At 38.7% G+C, this 21,900-nt stretch overlaps 1 protein-coding gene across 1 annotated transcript in view; it reads right to left on the bottom strand.

The window, feature by feature from the left end:
* The window catches only part of ARHGAP23 (Rho GTPase activating protein 23), a 252,063-nt gene extending 230,379 nt beyond the window's left edge, over nt 1–21,684 (bottom strand). The window contains exon 1 of the mRNA XM_070727660.1: nt 21,511–21,684. Coding sequence (XP_070583761.1) covers nt 21,511–21,600 — 90 coding nt within the window. The 5' untranslated portion in view covers nt 21,601–21,684. The remainder of the gene's footprint in view (nt 1–21,510) is intronic.
* Nucleotides 21,685–21,900: the final 216 nt, after the last annotated feature.

Genomic DNA, 21,900 nt, shown 5'->3' on the forward strand with positions numbered 1-21,900 from the left:
AGAAAAGCGCCCCCCCCCCCCCGTCTGTGTGCACTTTTTTCAACATATAGATAGAATAGCCTGCCAAATCAGATGATGGAACTCAGTTTGAATTTTTTGCTTTGACTGGTTGAGAATAATTTTACTGCCTGCTTTTTCTATCAATTTTATATGCATGCTTTTGTGCTTGGTAGCTATCCCAAATTATTAGGTTTAGATGGTCAGCTCTATAAAATTGGATAATAAATAAAATATGGTTAGGAAACTGGGAACATGAGACTTTAGGGTAGACAGACTTGAGCTCTAGGCTTCCTCCTATCTGTTCACTGCATATTATTATTATTATTATTATTATTATTATTATTATTATTATTATTATTATTAATTGGATTTGTATGCCGCCCCTCTCCGCAGACTCGGGTCGGCTAACAACAGCAGTAAAACAGTACAACAAAATCCAATACTATCTCACGCTGCTATGAAAATATCAAGTAATAGAGATGCATTCTAGCCCAGCTCCCTCCTTACTAAGTTAGTTTTTCATTTGAAGAGAGGAAAGCAACACATTCACACAACACACACACAACACTTTTACCTAAAGTTATTTAAAAATTAGTTCTGGTTCTCACTTTGTTTATGCAGGTACTAAATCAAGCTTCCTCACCATGCCTGTCAATGACTACTTCAGCTTCAACCGCAACAACACAAGAGCATGCAACAAATTCAAACTTAATATTAATCGCTCCAAGCTTGACTGTAAAAAATATGATTTTAGCAATCGAGTTGTCGAAGCGTGGAACTCATTACTGGACTCAGTAGTGTCAACCCCTAACCCCCAACATTTCTCCCTTAGACTATCCACGATTGACCTCTCCAGGTTCCTAAGAGGTCAGTAATGGGCGTGCATAAGTACACTAGCCTGCCTTTCGTCCCCTGTCCAATTGTCTCTCCTTATCTCATTTATCATATATCTTTTCTTCCTTCATATATCTTCTCTATTTTTATATCTTCTCTTTATATATAATACTTCATGTCTATTCTCTTCAATATGTATTGTGTATTGGACAAAATAAATAAATAAAATAAATAAATAAATCCCATTCTATCTTTTGCTTTTCAGTAGACCTCTTTGTGAAAAGAAAAAAAAATAGACCAAAGAAACAGTAGAAAGGCACAAAGAATTGTAAAAATGTAACAAGACAACAGCTAGAATCCTTCCTCAACAACCATAGTTGAATAATTAAGTGAAAACCTCACCTGAAAGTACTCCCTATCTAAATGCGACCCATTCATATGCCATGCATGGCTCTTAAATACCAGCGTTAAGTTGTGTGGACTTCAAATCCCAGAATTCCCTAGCCAGCAATATCTGCACATTTTAAAGTTATCAAAGTTAAGAAGCACTGTCATATATATTGTAGATGCTCTATATGTCATCATGATTTCTCATGTTTCAAGACAGAAACCTGGTCCTTAAAATAGGGTCCGAGGGTGAGTCGAACCTCAGATTAACTCATCCCGGAATGGGGGTAAGAATGCCAGAGGAAATGTAATAGAGCCTTCTAGAAACAGAGGAAACAGCCCCACCATTTACTTACATCCTTTTCTCTTTCCTCAGCCTTCTTCAGAAAAAAAGCCCAAACAAACAGCATTGAAACCAGAGGCATTTCCCCCAGAAAAGGAGTTTTGGACTTCCTGTTTTTAATACAAGGGACCCTGCAAATAGATCTTGGCTTCATGGCTATTTTCCTTTTTTAAACAAAACCCACACAAAAAAATAAAATACAAAAGCAAAACAATGTGCTATTTCCTGCCTCAGTCTGGAAGGGAGACCTCATAACTCACATTCCGGTTTGTCTTAGTGTTTCAGGCGGGATATCCTAAATGACAAGGTCAGTGGAGAAACAATGTCCCTCCCACTTTCCGACACACACACACACCTTTAAAAAAAAACTTGCCTGAATGTTAGGGCTTAAATATCACAAGAATCTATTTTGAAGGAGGATGAAGATATGGTTTCTGTGGGAAGTCCAGGCAAAGTCCATTAGAGCCCATGTTTATACTTTTCCAAGTGCTATTTTTGCATATACCCATATGCCTCAGTATTTGAACTCAGATCAGAGAAAAGGCTCAAGCAAGGGATTTCGAGCATTAGGCTGCCTGCCTGCTCTTTGTTTTACCCAAAATTGGGTAAAAGCTGAGAGACAACAGTGATGACTGTGATAGACTAACTATCCTGGATCTTGAAAGCTTAGAACTGCGGCGCCTAAAACACGATTTAAGTATTGCCCACAAGATCATATGTTTCAACGTCCTTCCGGTCAACGACTACTTCAGCTTCAACAGCAACAATACAAGAGCACGCAACAGATTCAAACTTAACATCAACCGCTCCAAGCTTGATTGTAAAAAATATGACTTTAACAATCGAGTTGTTGAAGCGTGGAACTCATTGCCAGACTCAGTGGTGTCAGCCCCCAGCCCCCAACATTTCTCCCTAAGACTCTCCACGATTGACCTCTCCAGGTTCCTAAGAGGCCAGTAAGGGGCGTACATAAGTGCACTGATGTGCCTATCGTCCCCTGTCCAATCTTCTTTCCTTATCTCATATATCATACATTTTCTCTCCTTTCCTCCTACTTCTCTTCTTTCTTACTTTCTATCATTATATATATTACTTAATGTCTATTCTCTTTCATATGTATTGTATATTGGACAAAGAATAAATTTTTTTAAAAAAAAATTACGATAGCCTTTCCTCTTCCCAATGCAGCCTTCTCTTAAGTGATGATGACTCAAGGAGAAGTAAATTAATTGTAACCCTGTTTGAGATACAACCCAAGAAGGTTTATTTTTATCCAACATGGACAGAATAACACTATCTGTGGCATTTCCCACTGGTGCTGTTTCATAAGAGGGAAGCAAATTATTTTCAGTTCATTATTCTTCTGCTATCCTTCAGAATTCACCAGATGTTCTCCACAAGATTATTGGTGGTATGTTTTTCTTTTCTCTTTTTCTCACACTCCACTTAGGACCACCCATGCCATAATCAAAAACATGGGAGTTTTTCAGTGAAACTTTTTTTGATCACATATATTCCCACCCATAATGTATTTTCTCCAGGGAGTTGAGTCAATTCTGAAGCGGTACTGAAGAAATGAAAAATCTCTTTGTTCTGTCTAAAGCTGCATTCTATAACTACCCTCTGTATTCAATATTAAGGATGGGCTTCCCAGCCTCCATGAATCCAATATTGCACAACTTCTTCATACAAGAAATTAAATTTAACAAATCAACAACGAAAAATATTTCTGAATTTACTTCAATACGGAGGACTTAATATAATATCTGATTAATAATTATCTGACTTCATGCCAAGGTATTTTCATGTTATTTTAAAGGACCAATATATAAATAACATGAAAATACCTTGGCATGAATTCAGATAATTTATTTCTGCTGCTTCTGGATGAATAGGTCCAAAAGATAACGGTCAATGTTTATAAAAGCAGGTATATGTGTACATACTTACAGTTGTTGCTGTCTAAATAGTAACCATTATTCAAATTCACATATATTCAGATTGCTCCTCCTATATCACCACTTGTGAAATGTGTTTTAAGTGTTCCTGTCTGTAAACACCACTTGTTAGTTTTCAGGTTAAGTCCAGGCATAACTATGAATACTAAATATATCTTTATTCAGAACCTTGCAAGTCTGAAAATATTTTCCCCTTCTTCTCCTTTGACTGGAGAGTCTCTTCTAAAATGATTCCCATGTTCTCCTCCTTCTATGGATTAAAAAAAATATTTTAGTTGCCCAATCTACAGCTCTTCCTTCTTCCATTTGAATAATGGTTACTATTTAGACAGCAACAACTGTAAGTATGTACACATATACCTGCTTTTATAAACATTGACCGTTATCTTTTGGACCTATTCATCCAGAAGCAGCAGAAATAAATTATCTGAATTCATGCCAAGGTATTTTCATGTTTTCCAAGGTCATCTTCGCATATTATTATACCACTTCATCTCTGGTTTTTTTAATCAGATGAGAACCCTATGTGTTTCTCAATTTTGGAAAACCTCTTTCCTTGACTTTGGGCAGAAGCTGACAAGCAATATGGCATTTCTCAAATATTCTAGATGTCTCCAAAGATACAGTGATTAAAGCAAGACCCTCCCCTTCTACCTAGACTTCAAAGATAGAATAAAGCTCACCTTAATAGCCCTTAGTATCCAGGGGGCATTGAGAAGCAATGGCATGTCTAATTGTTTGCTAAGGAAAAAATGCACCAATAATAGGAACATTATCCTCCTACAGCTCAAGGCTGAAAGAAGAAGAAAAAATAGGATCATTCCTGGTGGACTCAGCATGGTATCAAAAAAGGCAATGTCAATCTCCCATCCAGCAAAGTTTTTGGTAACATTAACGTTGAGTGGTTATTAAGGATACCCAGAATTGGCACTATGCCTTCTGTATTAGATAACGGTATCAATACATTTGCGATAAGGACACTGTTTTTGGCAATCCCTGAGATAATAATGCTATGCTACAGGTGTTCAACTGATCTGATGCAGAAAACGTCCTTTAGAGAACATATATGCTGTGTCTGTTGGCACCTCTTTAAAGAAGTCACAACTTCCTGGTTAACCAGGCCGAGAAAAATATTTTTTATTTTATAGATTTAAGCCCGCTTAAGTAAAACATACATTTTCTTGGGATTGTGTAGTCATCATGTGACCCTAGAAAATAGTGTGAGCTATTTAGGAAGGCACTAAAAACTATACTTAACATACCCATGATGCTTCTGAAACACCTTTTCCACCCTGAATCCAAATAGCTACACATCATTACATTAACTGAATAAGAACAATGGCGAGGTTCACAAAATACATTTAAGGATTTCCCAATCTAACAATGTTGTCCCTAGGTTTCTACACTATGCTAGAATAAATGTAGACAATGATGATTAAGCATACTAGGCAAACATGGCCACTGAGTCGGGCAGCAGTTCTTCAGTCTTGCTCAATTGGTCAGTCTTGCTCAGTATTGTTCCAAACAATGGCTCTCTAAGCTTTTAGAAAGTCTACAAAGTTCTACTGGAACATGCCATAAAAAGAACATAGAACGTTTTTACACATAAGGCATACAAAACCTCTGGTTACAACTATAATTCGTTCTATAACTGGTTGCAACCTGATTTGGTCATAACCCGAACCTAATTTTGGAAATTTGGTGCTTACAAAAAAAAACGGTGCAGAAGGGGAATTTGGCTGCGACGGAAAATAATTTGTGACCCGAGGTTCTACTCTATGCTTTATTAGACATTCAGATAATCAGATTAACCCCACATTTGTTATCTTTAAAATATGCTTAATTAGTCCAGTCTAAAACTAAAGTTCAATGAAATAATGTCAATGAAATAATAAATATCAATGAAATAATGTCTAATGTGTTAATGACATTGGTTGCTGCTTTATTTTACATGTTGTCAAAAGTAAATATTCCTATTAGCTTACCCTGTCTACATTGTAGTACATAGATTTTCACCAAAAAGTTTCATGTTTTTACAATGCTCCTTAAGCAGGCACACTTTCTTTCTTCCCTCGCTTGCTCTTAATTTCATGCCAGAAATATGCCCTGGCAACACCTTTCTGCTATGTCCCCATGCAGTTGCCTTCAATTTCCTCCCAGCACATGAGTGAGAGCTAAATGGTCTTTACCCACATTAAAGTAATGCTTCTCCATTTAAGTTAAGAGCAACTAATGACAGCTACAAGGTATAGAAAAATTGTTATGCTTTGCCACTCTTCCATTGCAGGCAAAGTTGGATGGGATGTTCACGTGCTTATTCACCTTTTCAGGTCGACACAATCTTCTTCAATCTCTAGGAACCTGCCTCTATTCAATTATTTTTCTACAGAGAGAAAGACACAATCATGCTATACTAATAGACATTTGTTCAAATATGTACAAAATCATAAATGCTTGGAGGGGGGAGAAGTACAAGAGTTCCCTTTGTATTACTCCAGCAACCCTGTTCTAGCTACATATAATAATTATTATTATTATTATTATTATTATTATTATTATTATTATTTATAGATTTGTATGCCGCCCCTCTCCGAAGACTATATATGCCACTGATGGTGAACCTTTTTTCCCTCGAGTGCCGAAAGAGTGTGTACACATGCTATTGTGCATGTGCAAGTGCCTACGCCCATAATTCAATGCCAGGGGAGGGTGAAAACAGTTACTCCTGTCCCTCGGAGGCCCCCTGGAAGCTGGAAATGGCCTGTTTCCCAATTTCTGATGGGCCCAGTCGGCTTGTGTTTCACCCTCCCCAGGCTCCAAAGGCTTCCCTGAAACCAGAGGAGGATAAAAATACCTCCTCTTTCCACCACCCCGCCCCCGGAGGCTCTCTGGAAGCCAAAAACACCCTCTCAGAGCCTCTGTGCGAGCCAAAAATCAGCTGAACTAGGGCAACGTCTCGCATGCCAGCAGATAAGGCTCCGCATGCCACCTGTGGCACCCGTGCCATAGGTTCGCCATCACTGGTACATGCAGACCGTTCCCTGCCACATATCTACTTATAAAGTATAATATAGATGTTGCCATTTTACATTCTCATGAGATGATGGGTAGGAAGTTTCAACAATAATCTATCAAAATTGCCAACAGCTTTATAGTTGAAAAGCTTAACATTTAAAAACCTTAAGAGGTTAGTGTACAATTCGGCAGAGAATGATAAGTCCGACCCAGGGGTAAAATGTTCCCGGTTTGCTCATGGCTGTCAGTCATTGGACAGCCAGTCACAATGGGAGCTCAAGGCTCCACCCACCTGCCCAGATGCCATCGTTGGGTGTTCTGCACATGCTCAAAGGGTAAAAGAACCCAAATAGGTGGGTAGGCGGAGGGTAGGCGGAGTCTTGCACTCTCTTTACGAATGGCTTTCCAATGACTGACAGGCACAACAAACCGGAAGTATTTCATCCCTAGGTCAAACCCTTTATTCTCTTTAGACAGAACACAAAAATCTGGGGATCAGAATCTAAGAGTCTTCGGAGAGGGGCGGCTTACAAATCTAATAAATTATTCTTATTCTTATTATTTATTATTATTATTATTTATTATTATTATTATTAAGTAGAGAAACCTTAATTAAAAGTATTGCTTGTGGCTTATTTCTTTCCTGACTCTAAACATTTGTTTAACTTTATCCAATTAAGGCCATGGCAGAATGGGATTGGGATATAGACAATGGGCACAGGAAGGAGTTTAGAGATGGCAGAATTTTGCAAGAAGGCTTTGCCCAGGATAAGCAGGTGTTTTTCTTGCCTGAAGAGCGAGGACTATAAAGGCAAAAGAATCAATCTCTTTCTTTGCCTAACATGTGCTGCATGTATTTCATCAGGACATTGCTATTCAGAAGTAATACAGGAAAGGTTGAAAGAGGCAGGAAGAGGGTTCAGAAATGGATCAGCCACAAAATTCATTCTGGTACAGATTACGACCGTCTTAAAGATGGATGGGGAGACTTTTTTAGCTGTTGGGCAAAATCCATTGCCAGCAACGTGGTTGCTTGATTTAATTCTATTAATGTGTCATCCTCGCCTGCTCTATTTTTTCAACTTTTTCTATAAAGGAACTGAATGACAGCTAAATTTAGCAATCAGTGCTTTCTTCCTCACTTTATCATTCTATTAGAAAAAAAATAATCACTCGTTGCATACTTATTTCTTAAAAATTTAGCAAGGGGTCGAGGAAACAACAATTCTACTATCACTAGATTTTGCCACCTTGGAGGTAGTTGACTGCAGTGATCTGTAACAGGATGCAAAGGCAGACTATGAATCAGCAATGGGTGATACTAAGTGTTAACTTTTTGAAACTTGGAAATGGATGAATAGCTCTTTAACTCAGCTGTGGAGAAAGGCCCTAGGCTTTCAATCCCTGTGAGGGGTTTTTTCCCCCTCCCGAAACATTAGGAAGCTAGCTTTCTAATCTCAGACATGTGCTAACTATTGCTGACCACAACTGAGAAGTCCAGAGTTTGTATTTAAAATGTCGTAACATCTCAACTTTGTTCTATTACATTCTTATTTCCCATCCCAGTTCAGACAACTATGATGTTAGTTGAAGCTGCAAAAGGAATCCTAAATCTGAGTATTGTATTGGCAGTTCTGTGTTATCAAAAACTTCAAAAGAGAAGGATTTAGGGGTAGTGATTTCTGACTGTCTCAAAATGGGTGAACAATGCAGTCAGGCGGTAGGGAAAGCAAGTAGAATGCTTGGATGCATAGCTAGAGGTATAACAAGCAGGAAATGGGAGATTGTGATCCCGCTGTATAAAGTGCTGATGAGACCACATTTGGAATACTGCGTTCAGTTCTGGAGACCTCACTTACAAAAAGATATTGATAAAATTGAACAGGTCCAAAGACCTGTTTGTTTATCAGGAAAGACTTAATGAACTCAATCTGTACAGTCTGGAGGACAAAAGGATAAGGGGGGGACATGATCGAAATGTTTAAATATGTGAATGGGTTAAATAAGGTTCAGGAGGGAAATGTTTTTAATAGGAAAGTGAACACAAGAACAAGGGGACACAATCTGAGGTTAAGTGGGGGAAAGACTAGAAATAACGTGAGAAAATATTATTTTATTTTAATAGATGCTTGGAACAAACTTCTGGCAGACGTGGTTGGTAAATCCACAGTAACTGAATTTAAACATGCCTGGGATAAACATATGTCCATCCTAAGATAAAATACAGGAAATAGTGTAAGGGCAGACTAGATGGACCATGAGGTCTTTTTCTGCCGTCAATCTTCTATGTTTCTATGTTTCTATATTTCATTACATCCTCCTTCCTTACGAGTCTGGGAATCATGACACTGAATATAATATCTGGAAAGCAGAGTAGGCGATGCCCACTCGTGATGAATCCTTACCTCCCCTACCAAGTGTAAAAAAATCTGAACCATTAAACCCGATTTCTGCAGATGTTTTCAAAATCCACTAGATAGCCTTCATAAAATTAATTATGCTCTATAGAGCAGGCACAGTACAATTCATTATTCATATATGTTTGGCTTAGGCGCTAGTGATAGTAATGAAATAAAAGAGTGACCCACTATAGACAATCTACATGTTCCCACTAAGACGCCATTTAGAGACTGCAGAATCGAGATCTGTGGTGAATCATTACAAAGAGCCAAGAATGTGAGGAAGATATATATCAAGGGCCACAATGAAGCTACTGTGCTTGCAAGGCTGTCATTGCCAATACCCATCCCCTCTCCCTCCTCAACAAATCTTTACTCTTTCCCACACAAGCGGCTCCATGAAGGATGCCACTGTTAAAGGTTCTTTCAACCATTTTAGAACAGAACATGCTCAATCATGTCAAACAGAAGGCTAGGAGATTAGGAAGACCTACTGTGTTAGACAATGAGTAGAAATGTTTGAAATGGAAAGTGGCTGAATTCAAGCTTGAACAGAAAGCACATATCCTTATCTCATGACAGATTTCGACTGGGGAGATAGATAAATTCTCTTTAAGGACATCTAGATGAGGTTTGTACACTCTATACCTCAGCATTTTGAATAAGCCAAAATTCACTGGGTCGTTCCAGTACACTGAATATACACTAACTTTCCCAAATTGTACCCCTTTGAAAATTTTATGACTCCAATTCCCCGTATAACTTTAGAACTTAAGGAATTGTATTCCAAATATATTTAAAAGACATCTTAGTGAGTAAAAATGTTACCAGCCAGGGTAGGATTTACCAAAATAGGCAACCGAAATCAAATGGACCTCATTGGTCTAATGTGCTGTGCAAACAGGACTCCATTCTTCTTTGAGTGAAGGAAACTATATTATTGCTGTTGTTGTTTCTTTTATTTATTAAACATAAAACTCAGTCAACCGAACATCTAAAAATGTGTCACAAAAACCACTGATTGGTGCTATGGTTGATACAGGTTGCTCCCAGTATCCTAGGTATCAATCAAGTACAGTGGTACTGTACATCTACTTAAGAATGCCTCTACTTAAGAACTTTTGTAGATAAGAACCGGGTGTTCAAGATTTTTTTGCCTCTACTTAAGAACCATTTTCTATTTAAGAACACAAGCCCGGAAAAATTTCCCAGGAAATTTGAGAGCGGCATAAAGGCCCGGCCAGTTTCCTACCATTCCCCCTTTAATCCCAGCCATCTGGGCTGCCAGAGGAGCCTTTTGGTGGCATTTAAGGAGGCTTTGGCAGTCCAGAGCAAACGAAGGATTTTCCTTTCTCTGGGCGCTTGAACAGGGAATAAATCTCTGCCAGCGCCCAGAGAAAAGAAACACTCCTTTGATCTGGGCAGCTGAGGAGTCACCACAGCGAAGGAAAAGCGAAGGAGTGAGAGGAGAGGGGAGCTCTTCAGCATGGGAAGGAAGAGGCAGCAGGTAACAGCATCAGCAGCCAGTGTATAGGAGGCAGTGTATGGAAGGCAGCCTCGTGCCGGGTAAATTGGAGCCGCGTGCACCTCCTCGCCACCTCAGAGTCCCTCTTTTTTTTTTTAAGCCTTAAAGTTTTGGATTTTTTTGATTCCCCTCACCTCATTTTCTTTCTTCAGCAGCGACTGTCCTCCTCCTCTTCTTCCTCCTCCTCCCACCCAAATTCCGAGCTTTTATTTCTTTCCTAATGGGTTTGCACCCATTATTTGCTTTTACATTGATTCCTATGGGAAAAATTGCTTCTACTTAAGAATGTTTCTACTTAAGAACCTGGCCACAGAACAAATTAAGTTCTTGAGTAGAGGTACCACTGTATCTTCTTAAAATATAAAATGTTCCACTGGTGTTATTGCAGAAAGCTGCAATTTCTTGATATGTTTTGTAAAATTCTTGGACATCAACATCATCATTATTATCTATCTATCTATCTATCTATCTATCTATCTATCTATCTATCTATCTATCTATCTATCTATTATTTAAAATGATCCAGGACTGAGTCTTGGGCTAAAACACAGATCCTAGGACTCAACCATACAGGAAATGGGCATTCTTAATGGTAACGTGAGATATATATTTATTTCTTTATAAATCATGCCAATCGATGGCTTTCGAAGTACCACAATAAAAACACAATAAAAATACAGAATTATATAATCAAAAGAAAGTTTGGAGAAAATCAACAATTAAAACACCAAAACACCCCACATGGAATCTAGCCTATATTCTAAACCAGGACCTGGGGATGCCACCAAGTTTGAGTACTTATTTGAATACCATGGGCAGATATTAAATCCTGGGCAGATCAGAGATAAAAATATATTCTATGGATATTCCCACATCATGTATTCCAAATACAGTATTTACAAGATTAATTCAAAATGTGCTTCATTAATATTATCAAAACAACATGTCTTTCAAGCCAAACATATTTTTTAGAGCGAAACAAGCAACAAGTACAATGCATTATTAGATAATTAATTTGTTATAGAATTCAATCCCAGAATCCGTTTTTGGTGCATGTTCAATACAGGAACCCAGTTTATTGTTTGTTTGCTTGCTTTTTGATGCATGTATTAATGAATCAATAGTGCAGTGGTTCAGCTGATAGACGTAAAGATTCATTTTCCACCCTACTCCCACCCATGAAAGATTTGTGGAAGAATTTGGGCCAGTCACTGACAGTCATCCCAAGTTACCTCAGAAGATTGGTGTTATGGAGAAAAGTACCGTGTTTCCCCGAAAGTAAGACAGTGTCTTACTTTCTTTTTATCCCCAAAAGCCCCACTATGTCTTACTTTTGGGGTATGTCTTATATTGGAAAAAAATTGTCTAATTTTTTGTTTTAACCATAAAATTATCATTTATTAACAACCTGAACAGACGGAGGCGGCAGACGTGGTGACGTATGGAGGGGGGCGGCGCGGAAGTGGGCAGGAGGCGGCGCTCATTAAGATCAGAGGGAGATGGCAGACGCGGCGACGTATGGAGAGGGGGACAGCGCAGGCGTGGGCAGGAGGCGGCGCGCAGCTAGATGAGAGGGAGGCGGCAATACCCCCATGTTTCCTCGAAAGTAAGACATATGTCTTACTTTCGGGGTACGGCTTATATTAGCCGACCCCCCTGAAACCCCTGATACGTCTTACAATCGGGGGTGTCTTACTATCGGGGAAACAGGGTAGGGAGCACTATAAATTCACTCAACTTCTGAAAGAAAAATGGGATATGAATTTAATAAGGAAACAAATCGGAGACGTCTGGAATGGCAGAAAATCTAGGAGCCTTTGAGAATTGCTCAGGGAGAATTGGTTTGTTCCAGATGGCAGTGGCTTTATTTAGATCTTCATCTCCTTTCTCCACCTAGGGCAGACAAGCTTATAGAGAAGTTCTATTTTACTTAGTGTTAAAGCTCTTATCTTCTTTTCAGTAGCTTTCAGTCTTCCTGCTGTTCTCAGTTATTCATGCAATAAGAAATATCACCATCATTAAATTTAAAACTCAGGTCAGTACTGTACTTTGCCACATTTTGCCACACAGAATGCTAGAATATGAAGTTTTAAAAAGCTTTGTACAGCAAATATCTTGATATTAGTTGAAAAATCATGATACAGTATTTTTCATTGATCTAGGTTTAGGTACATTGATCTAGATTTAGGTACATATCTACGGATTTATTAATATAAAATTACAGAACAATAGATTTGGATCTTGAAATTGCATACATTATGTATTCGAGGTAATGTAAGCTCTCTAAAAACTGAATGTATAATGTAAAAGTACAAAACTTAAGATTAACAGAGTTTGAGAATATTTAGAAATCTGCTGGTTTTCAAGTGTGACAGATTAATAAACAAACTATAAATTGGATTCCAGTATTGAACCTGCATCAAAAACTGGTTCTGGGGTTGAATTGATCTAGTTACTACTAATCTCTAGTTTTAAATAGTTCCAGGCAACGTGGCCAATAGCAAAGGATGCTAAGGGGTTAGAAATTCAGCAACATATATGCGTAGCCACAACTTCACATTTTTACGTACAATCCATTTTGAAAGGGCACAATCATATTCATAGCATAAAATTCAGTGTTGATTCTGTAAGTTCCAATTTGGGAATGCCATCTCAGCATTCAGCACCTTCGCTAATTCCTAAACACACTGTTTATATGCAAAAGGAGTATGACTGCACACTTTTCTGGTATTTCAAGTTCACGTTGGGGGAAGGAGGAAGGAGAGACAGAAGGAGGTAGAGAAAAAAAAAGAGAGTCTAGCTATGAAATTCCAGCATCTGCCAAACAACATTCATAAATATGCCATCAACTGTAAGGTACAATCTAAGGGAAAGTCACCAGTGGAGAATATGGACCAAAAAAAATAAGATGTGCAGACTTTAAAAGTCCATTAAACATCCTTCATATTAATTTTTTTTTACGCATTCAAGTAGGTTCTAGCAATGTGCTCATTTTAACTTTAAAAATGTAGACTGATTATATTGTTTTAGACTAGTATGCACATAATATATCTTTGGTAGCACAAATGTGATCCATTAAGGAGCATGCAGAATTATACTTGGCAGCAAGATGAATTATTATTATTATTATTATTATTATTATTATTATTATTAATTAGATTTGTATGCCGCCCCTCTCCGAAGACTCCGAAGAATATCCATCTCTTTGTACTCATATGAAAATTTCAAGGGTTTTTGCAGATAGTTGGACAGCTTTATCTTATAGACCATCCTCCATATGCCAAAAGAAGAATGAATACTTAAGCCTCCTATCACACTAGCATCGACTTTGAATAGGCATACATTTATGACCAGGGGTTGCAAGAATACAATCCAGGTTTTAAAAAATGGCAACTGACAGCTTCACGAGCCCTTTTAGAAAAGAAATGAATAATATGGATTTGTTCAGGGCAATAAGGCACCACCTTGTTGCACTCATAAAATCCATTTAATATGGATTTAACTGCATTTAATTTTTGTTCTATTTGCCTACTTGGAATCGGGTAAGTAGCACTACGAGGATGCTTGTAAGATGGTGTTGCTCATAAAAATACATGAAGCTTTAATCATAACTTGCAGCCATTGTTTCACTTATTTGACTCCACACATTATTTGACTCGTGTAATAAGCAAATATAAAAAGATGTAATCATATGTGAGAAAGCCTTTGAGTGATGAGCAAAGAAAGGCTGTTTAGGGGACAATCAGATAAGAGAGGTCATAGGCTGCAGCTGCATAATGGGTACAGCTGCCTAAATGAGAAAGGGATACAGAAGGTACCCTCCTCCACTTCTTAGATCGTAAAGGAGATGATGGGAGTTTTGTACTTTCAAACTTGCCATATTCTGTTAATGTATCCTTACAATAGAATGAAATTAGCTCACTTGGTCATGTTTCCTGTCTGGTCTAACTAGGAAGGCTGACAGGACATGATGGGGCTGGTCTTTTGAATGTACTACCATGATGGAATGTTAAACTTCTGACACATTTATTAAGGACTTTAAAATATATGGTAGAAATTCTGTCAGAATGCAAAACTGATTGCAGAAATGAACAAATTGATTTACTATATTTGCAGCCCACAATTACCTGAGACTTCGTATTAGCACGTCTTTGAGTGGAGTCTTTTCATTTATCCCTACAATAACAGGCCTATGAGATTGTTGGATTAAGAAAAAGTAATTGACTTAAAATTTTATAATTGAACTGTGGGAATTGGGAAATTGGACTTGAGTTTCTGCAGCTGATATTCAAACACTTTAACCAGGATAGTTAACCACTACATTTGCTCTATCTCAGGAGGCTAGCACACTAGTTGTTGGCCAACAACAACTAAATATCTAGTTTAGAGATATTTAGAGAAAACTAAATATCTTCATTTTCCTCTTTGTTTCATTTTATGTGGCAGGCTGCCTGACTGTGTAAAGATAGAATGTTCTATTAAACCATAAATAGCTCTAGACAAAAAGAAAAATAATTAAAGAACTATGATGCATATAACGTAGCATAATTGGCTACAGTTTCTTAAGAAACCATGTGGGTTTAGAAGCATACACACCCATCTTCTGTATCCACCCATTAAGGTTGAAAAGATGGAAACTAATGCAACAAGGTTCGTGTGCTATTTTAGCATGCTATTTTTCCATCACCAAGTCTTTGCACTGCCTTAACAAGTCCCTTGCTAATGGCAAATATCCAGAGAACACTTTTGTTTTTATTTATCTGAAGACACAAAAATTCTCCTAGAACATGAAGCAACCAATGCAATGAAGAACAACATGAACCCTGAAAAAAGGAAAAAGAGATGCGAAAATTAATCAAACACCTTTGCATCCTTTTTAGAATCTTTCTTTTCATTCCTCAGAAATAGTGTTTCGGAACAGCAAAACCTAGATCGCATTTGCAATACTTCAACCACAACAACACAAGAGCACACAACAAATTTAAACTTAATATTAACTGCTCCAAACTTGACTGTAAAAAATACGACTTAAGTAACCGAGTTGTTGAAGCATGGAACTCATTGCCGGACTCCATAATGTCATCCCCAAACTCCCAACACTTTACCCTTGGATTATCCACGGTTGACCTATCCAGATTCCTAAGAGGTCAGTAAGGGGCGAGGACAAATGCACTAGAGTGCCTTCCGTCCCCTGTCCTATTGCTCTCCTATATCTCCTATTTCTTTCTTCTATTCCTATATCTCTTCTTCTATTCTTTCATTGATATGTTCTATTCCTATAACTTCTCTTCTATTCTTTCTTAGATATATTTTACTATGAGTATCTCCTCTATAACCTTCAGCATGTATTTTACTATGTGTATACCCACTAAAACCCTCATTGTGTATTGGACAAAATCAATTAAATAAATAAACAAACAAACAAACAAACAAACAAGTGCCAAACAAACAAACAAGTGCCTAGGGAACCTTGTTCTGTAACCCAGATAAATACAAAAATTACTTCATTTTCTCCTCCTTTGATTCACTGGCCTTTCTGTCTGTTTTGTGTTTTCCCTTGATATTTGTATTCCTTTCCTAGAGCCATCGCATTTATGGTCCACACCTTAGTTCCATTCAGTGCTAGCAATCTGAGCTCTGCACTAGCAGGAAAATATACTCTTGTAGCACAATGGAAATGTTTAATCGTCATTAGCAGAAGATGGAAGGCCCAGCTAGGCGAGGTTGAATTAGATGAGGAATGGAAAAGATGTGGAAGAACTTTTGCCATTTGGGAAATCATTGCCTCCAGCTCCAGCTGTGCAGGAACTGGGTGTAACAAGTCAATAAATAGAAAGTGACATTGTATATGCGTAGATATGTCTCTTCTACAGGCCACCTGCACAGTCAGAGAAAAATGCAACTTCAACCAGAAGTGACAGTCTCTGCCTTCTCTAATGTCTGATGACTAAACCCATGCCTGCTAAAATTAAGAGATTCAACTCCCAAAAGACTATCCTAGTTAACTTCAAGTCTTCCTGGAAGATTGAGGAAGCTTATTCTTAAATGAGATACAAATTCCTAGACCGAATGGGATGTTCACACTTAATTTATCTGGAACAACTGCCAGAACAACATTGGGTGTGCCTTTGTCTTGGTAGGATTCTCACATGGTCAGCCATAATGTAGTGTTAAATTACTGCTAGGAGATTAGTAGTGGTTTCAACCCTTTAGGGCAAGAGAGCAACAAACGAGACAGTGTAGATGCTCTGAGTAAAGCCTTCAGAGTCAAAAGCAATTGTGGCACAGCCTTTCTCCAAAGGCAGTGTTCCTCCAAGCCCTCCATTTCCTGCTGTACAAGGAAGTCATTTTGATTTCTTCCTAACCATAAAGTCCCCTTAAACTTTGTCTTTGGGAACACATACGCTTTTTCTAACAACAATATAGAAATGGTTTGTCTCTGCCCTTCTTGTGGTTTGTTTGTTTGTTTTGCTTTGTTTTTGTCAACTTTTCAATGTTCTTCCATCCAAATCCCAGCCAGGTCCAAACCTGTTTATCCTTTTCTCAAATAACCTAGGAGGAATTGCAGCAGCTTCAAATCTGCTAAAAACTTAGATACAATTAAAGAACATCCAGTTTTATACAGTAATTCACATGGGAGTCATTAACCGGCTTTTAAAAATTCATAAAGCCATAATATGCTCTACTTGTCTTGGAGTAGCAAAATTAGTTTATGAACTATAATTTATGGCTTGTGTGTACAGACAATTGTAGCTTATTCAATCCAACTTTGGATTATTTGAGAAACCATGGTAGTGCAAACCATGATTGTTTGGACCATATGCTCATCATTGTTATACCGTGTTTCCCCCCAAAATACGACCCTGTCTTATATTTTTTGAACCCCAAAATAAGTGCTTGGTCTTACTGCCACACATTCAAAAGCCTGAGTGGGCTTATTATCAGGGCATGTCTTATTTGGGGAGAAAGAGGTACAGTATTTGAAAACAATAAAACTATTTGGCCTGGACTATACATATATGGATGACTATTATATCCCAATAAAGACTTTTCTGCCAACTTTCACCATCTTGCGATCAGATCTAAATATAATAAACCTAAAATGTAAAGTAAGTGATTAGGATACACTTTTTCTCCAAAGACACCTTACACATTCAAGTTACAACAGAACTAAGTTATCTGGGAATATATATCAACTGAGAACTGAGGCTTGAACTGAAATATGTATAACAGGCAAACATCACAGGGCTACCAATGGTGGACTGAGTCCTAATAACTGTAGCAAACACCACATCTGGTGGTAAGCTAACCTTCCAATACTATATGGATATCAAATGGATTGCACCCTATTCTTCTGCGCTTGCTGTTTCCATTATTCTTACATTTAATTGCTCAGAAAATTCATATTTTGGCCTCGAGTCTAAACTATCAGCCTCCCTGGTGAAGGCATTTTCAAGGCAAGCTACTACCACCAAAAAAGTTACTTTCAAGACCTCCCTTACCTCAATTCAACTGATTGGTGTATCAGGGGAAAGACAGACTGACGAAGAAAAAGTCAGCCCAAATTATATTTTTGTTTCACCCTTATAAGGCTTTTAAGTTTAAACATCTACAAGGCTTTCTCCCTTTAAGCAAACTCTTTTAGAGAAATATATAGGAATATTTAAGAAGTAATGTATGGGATGGTATAAGTTTCGTTTAGTTATTTTTGAATCTATCCAGCCATCACAGCTCAGGGGTTAGAATCATGCTTGAGTAGCAAGCATTTAAAATTCTGAAATAAGGTTCCATCACATTATTTTAAGCCACAGCTTCCCAGCTTTTTTTTTTCTTTTTAAATGCAAGCTGAACCGGATAGCTTGGGACAAGCAGGCAGGAACTTCTGTACACTGCAAAGCTGATAAGCAGAGAAGCCTGGAGCCTGTGAGAGAGACCAAGTTGACAAAGAGTTTCAAACAGAAGAAAAGACAAAGAAAAAAGGCACAGGCGATTTCCTAATTGGGAAGTCGAGTATGAAGAAAGAATATTCAATGTAAAATGCTAAAGCGGAGGCAGGTAAATCCTGGAATAAACTTTTTTTAATTTAAAAGGTCTGTCTGGAAGCTCCATATCCTGAACCAAAGGCCCTGATCTTCTAAACCCCAGAGAAGTCAGGCATAAATCTTCAAGGCTAACACAGAAATCTATTACATATACAATATACGAAGAACTCATATTCCCCTATATGATCCAAGATGTTGACAAAAGTAAATGTCATAATTAAATTATAGCCTAAATTGAGTTGTAAATACATATGTCATTAGGGTATATTTTCAAAAATGTTCAATTCATGAGCTTTTGACGGCAACAAGATAGAGGGGGAGGGAAGAGGGATTAGCCCGCAATATACAGGCAAAAGAGAAGCAGGCATTCAACCCCATCTCAGCAAACAAGCAAATTGACAATCTTAGGGCAAAAGGACACTGTCTTTTCAAAGCCAAGAAGAGTGATTTTTCCAGCAGCAAAGGTGATGATTAAGCTTTGTGTTTATTCTGCTATACAGGCTAAAAAAATTCCAAAATAACTTGTTTAATAGGATCAACTGGTTTGGAGAAAATTAACATTCAAGTTGCCCTGAAGTTTTACATTTCAATGGGTTCAGGAAAGAACTTCGGTGTCTCACTTCTGAAAAGTTATAATAAGTTATAGTTTGTAAGAACATGGATTGATGTGACAGTTATTCACACAGCACTCATAAAATATATTTACTAATGTCCAAAATCTAAGAAATTAAATTTGGCTGAAATATCATTAAATCACAGGAGTTGGGCTTTTTCTTAGCTTTAATGTTTGTTTTGTTGTTGCATAAAACACAACATTGCATTAGAGCAGTTATGCTTTATGTGTATTCTGATACCATGCATATGTTTCAAAGGATCTATTTTTTTCCTGCTACATTTTTCTTCCCCTTCTCATGCAAAAAATATGCTTAATTCTATGTATGAATTAGACCACCAAGCAAGGACATGCATACGGTACTGGAAAAGAATTTGTGGGTTTGAATATGAGCCTACCATATCTGCACCAAGTCTTAACCTCAGAATCCTTTTCCACAGTCAAGAGGCTGAAGCAGTTTTTGCTTAGGAAATCAAGAATAGAATAAAAGAATATTTCCTTGGGTCAGCCATCCTACACCCTACACCAAGATGGCAGCAAAATCTCTAGCATCTATAAAAGCAAAATGAATGGGGAAAGATGAGAACAAGACTGGAACATGCGTTCTTCCATTTCATATATCAATGAAACAAGGCTGGGAATTATGGAAACTGTGGAACTGCAAGATTGCTCTAAATCAACTGCTATGCTGTATTAGGATCTGTGGCCAACATGAGATGATCATTTTACATCTTCAAACAGCTCCTGTTTAATGCCAGAAAGAGAATTACAGGTTATGGTGATAGCAGAATTGTCTCCAAAACAAGAGCAAGGTCGGAAATCTTCCATAACTAGTACAACCCAAAGAATATGAATGCCAAAAAGCCTATAAAACCAAGCTTACCGTTCATTTCCAACATAATGTTTATATCACACACATTTACAGTACAACGTTTCACTCCAAATAAGGCAAGTAAAATTATACACTTGTAGCATCTTGATGATTGCTGAATCAATGTCAGTCCATCAATGGGACAATATTTATAAGATTACTCAAGCCCGTCACTTCTGTACTAGCAATTTGCATGACTCTCAAGAGTTCAGCTACTCTTATGCCAAGAAAGAGGAGGTGTGGATAAGTGTTATTTCATATCAGTTACTCCCCTTCAGTGAGGGGTGGGTGAAGAAGACTATGAAGGTGCTCTTAAACGCTACTAAGGAAATGTATAGTCTGGAGGACAGACGGAAAAGGGGGGACATGATCGAAACACTTAAATATGTTAAAGGGTTAAATAAGGTCCAGGAGGGAAGTGTTTTTAATAGGAAAGTGAACACAAGAACAAGGGGACACAATCTGAAGTTAGTTGGGGGAAGGATCAAAAGCAACATGAGAAAATATTATTTTACTGAAAGAGTAGTAGATCCTTGGAACAAACTTCCAGCAGACGTGGTTGGTAAATCCACAGTAACTGAATTTAAACATGCCTGGGATAAACATATATCCATCCTAAGATAAAATACAAAAAATGGTATAAGGGCAGACTAGATGGACCATGAGGTCTTTTTCTGCCGTCAGACTTCTATGTTTCTATCCTAGTGAAATTTGCTCACTTGGTCATGTTTGTTTATGTTGCTTATGTTGCTCAACTGAAATTTGGTCCTAGATTATAAAAGTAATAATTATATTATTGTAATTGTAATAATTATAACGCCATATAAAATATTACAAAATAGCACACCATTGCATTTATTGCATTCTGCTGCAAAAGTATTTCACTTCGAGAAGTTCGCCTCCACAATTTCCCCCCATAGTCTCCTCGGAATGTCCATTCCAGATTCAAAGAATCCTAGGACCTTTTCCATAATTCCACCATTGCAAGCAAACCCTCTACCTTCCCGGTTGCATCAGTAGTTTGCATTACCATGTCCAAAAACACATTATCTGTCTTGAGCAATTGATTCAAGTTTCCGTCCTCGGTCAACCCTCTCATCCCGTTTGACCTTCTACTTTGCCCAGCAGCATCTCCACTCGACTTCCCATCTGCCATTCTTAAACCTAACAGGGAATCCTCCCCCTTCTTATTATTCTTATGTCCTGGGCACCATCTCTCTCAGCACTAGGCGCGTGTAGCTTCCCTGGCACAGCCTGCAGGAATTCCCTGCAACCCATGAATGTGCTCTCCCGCCATTCGGCCAGTCTCCCCTCAAGTCCCAGTTCATTCCGGCTAACTTTCTTCGCCGCCGCCAACCCCACCCCCTCCCCCGTTTGCCAGTCCTGAATCAATTTCCCGGTTTCCCTCCGGCCTGGATAGCCTCTTTTCCCACGTCCAGCAGTTTAATGAACTATTCGCCTCCCCCGAGCCCATCCACTCCCACCCACCCACGCACCCCACTTGCGCTCCGAAGCCAACGCACCCGCGGGCCGCTTTCCCCATCCCGGCTCCGGCTGTCCTCTGGGCTCTTTGGTGGCGGGATCCCAACCAGACAAAAGGCGACTCCATTCATCGGGCGCGGCACTGGCCCCGACGGGGCGGACAGGCGGCCAAGTTGGCCGAGAAGGAAGCGAGAGGTGGCGGGACGGAACGCGGGACGGCCGTGGGGGCAGTAGAAGCCAGGCTCGGCACAGCTCCGCTCGGTTGGGCCAGGCTGTACGGGCAGCTCCGCCTCTTCCAAGGCGGGCGGCGGTGTCGAGGGGAAGGCGAAGAGAGGAGGGAAGGGAAGGCCTGGCCGCCCACTAAGCGGCTCACAGAGAGCGAGAGGAGGAGCTGCTGGAGCGCACATCAGCCAGCGGGCTGCCTGCCCCAG

This window comes from Erythrolamprus reginae, chromosome Z (assembly GCF_031021105.1).
Source record: "Erythrolamprus reginae isolate rEryReg1 chromosome Z, rEryReg1.hap1, whole genome shotgun sequence".
NCBI classification, from domain to species: domain Eukaryota; kingdom Metazoa; phylum Chordata; class Lepidosauria; order Squamata; family Dipsadidae; genus Erythrolamprus; species Erythrolamprus reginae.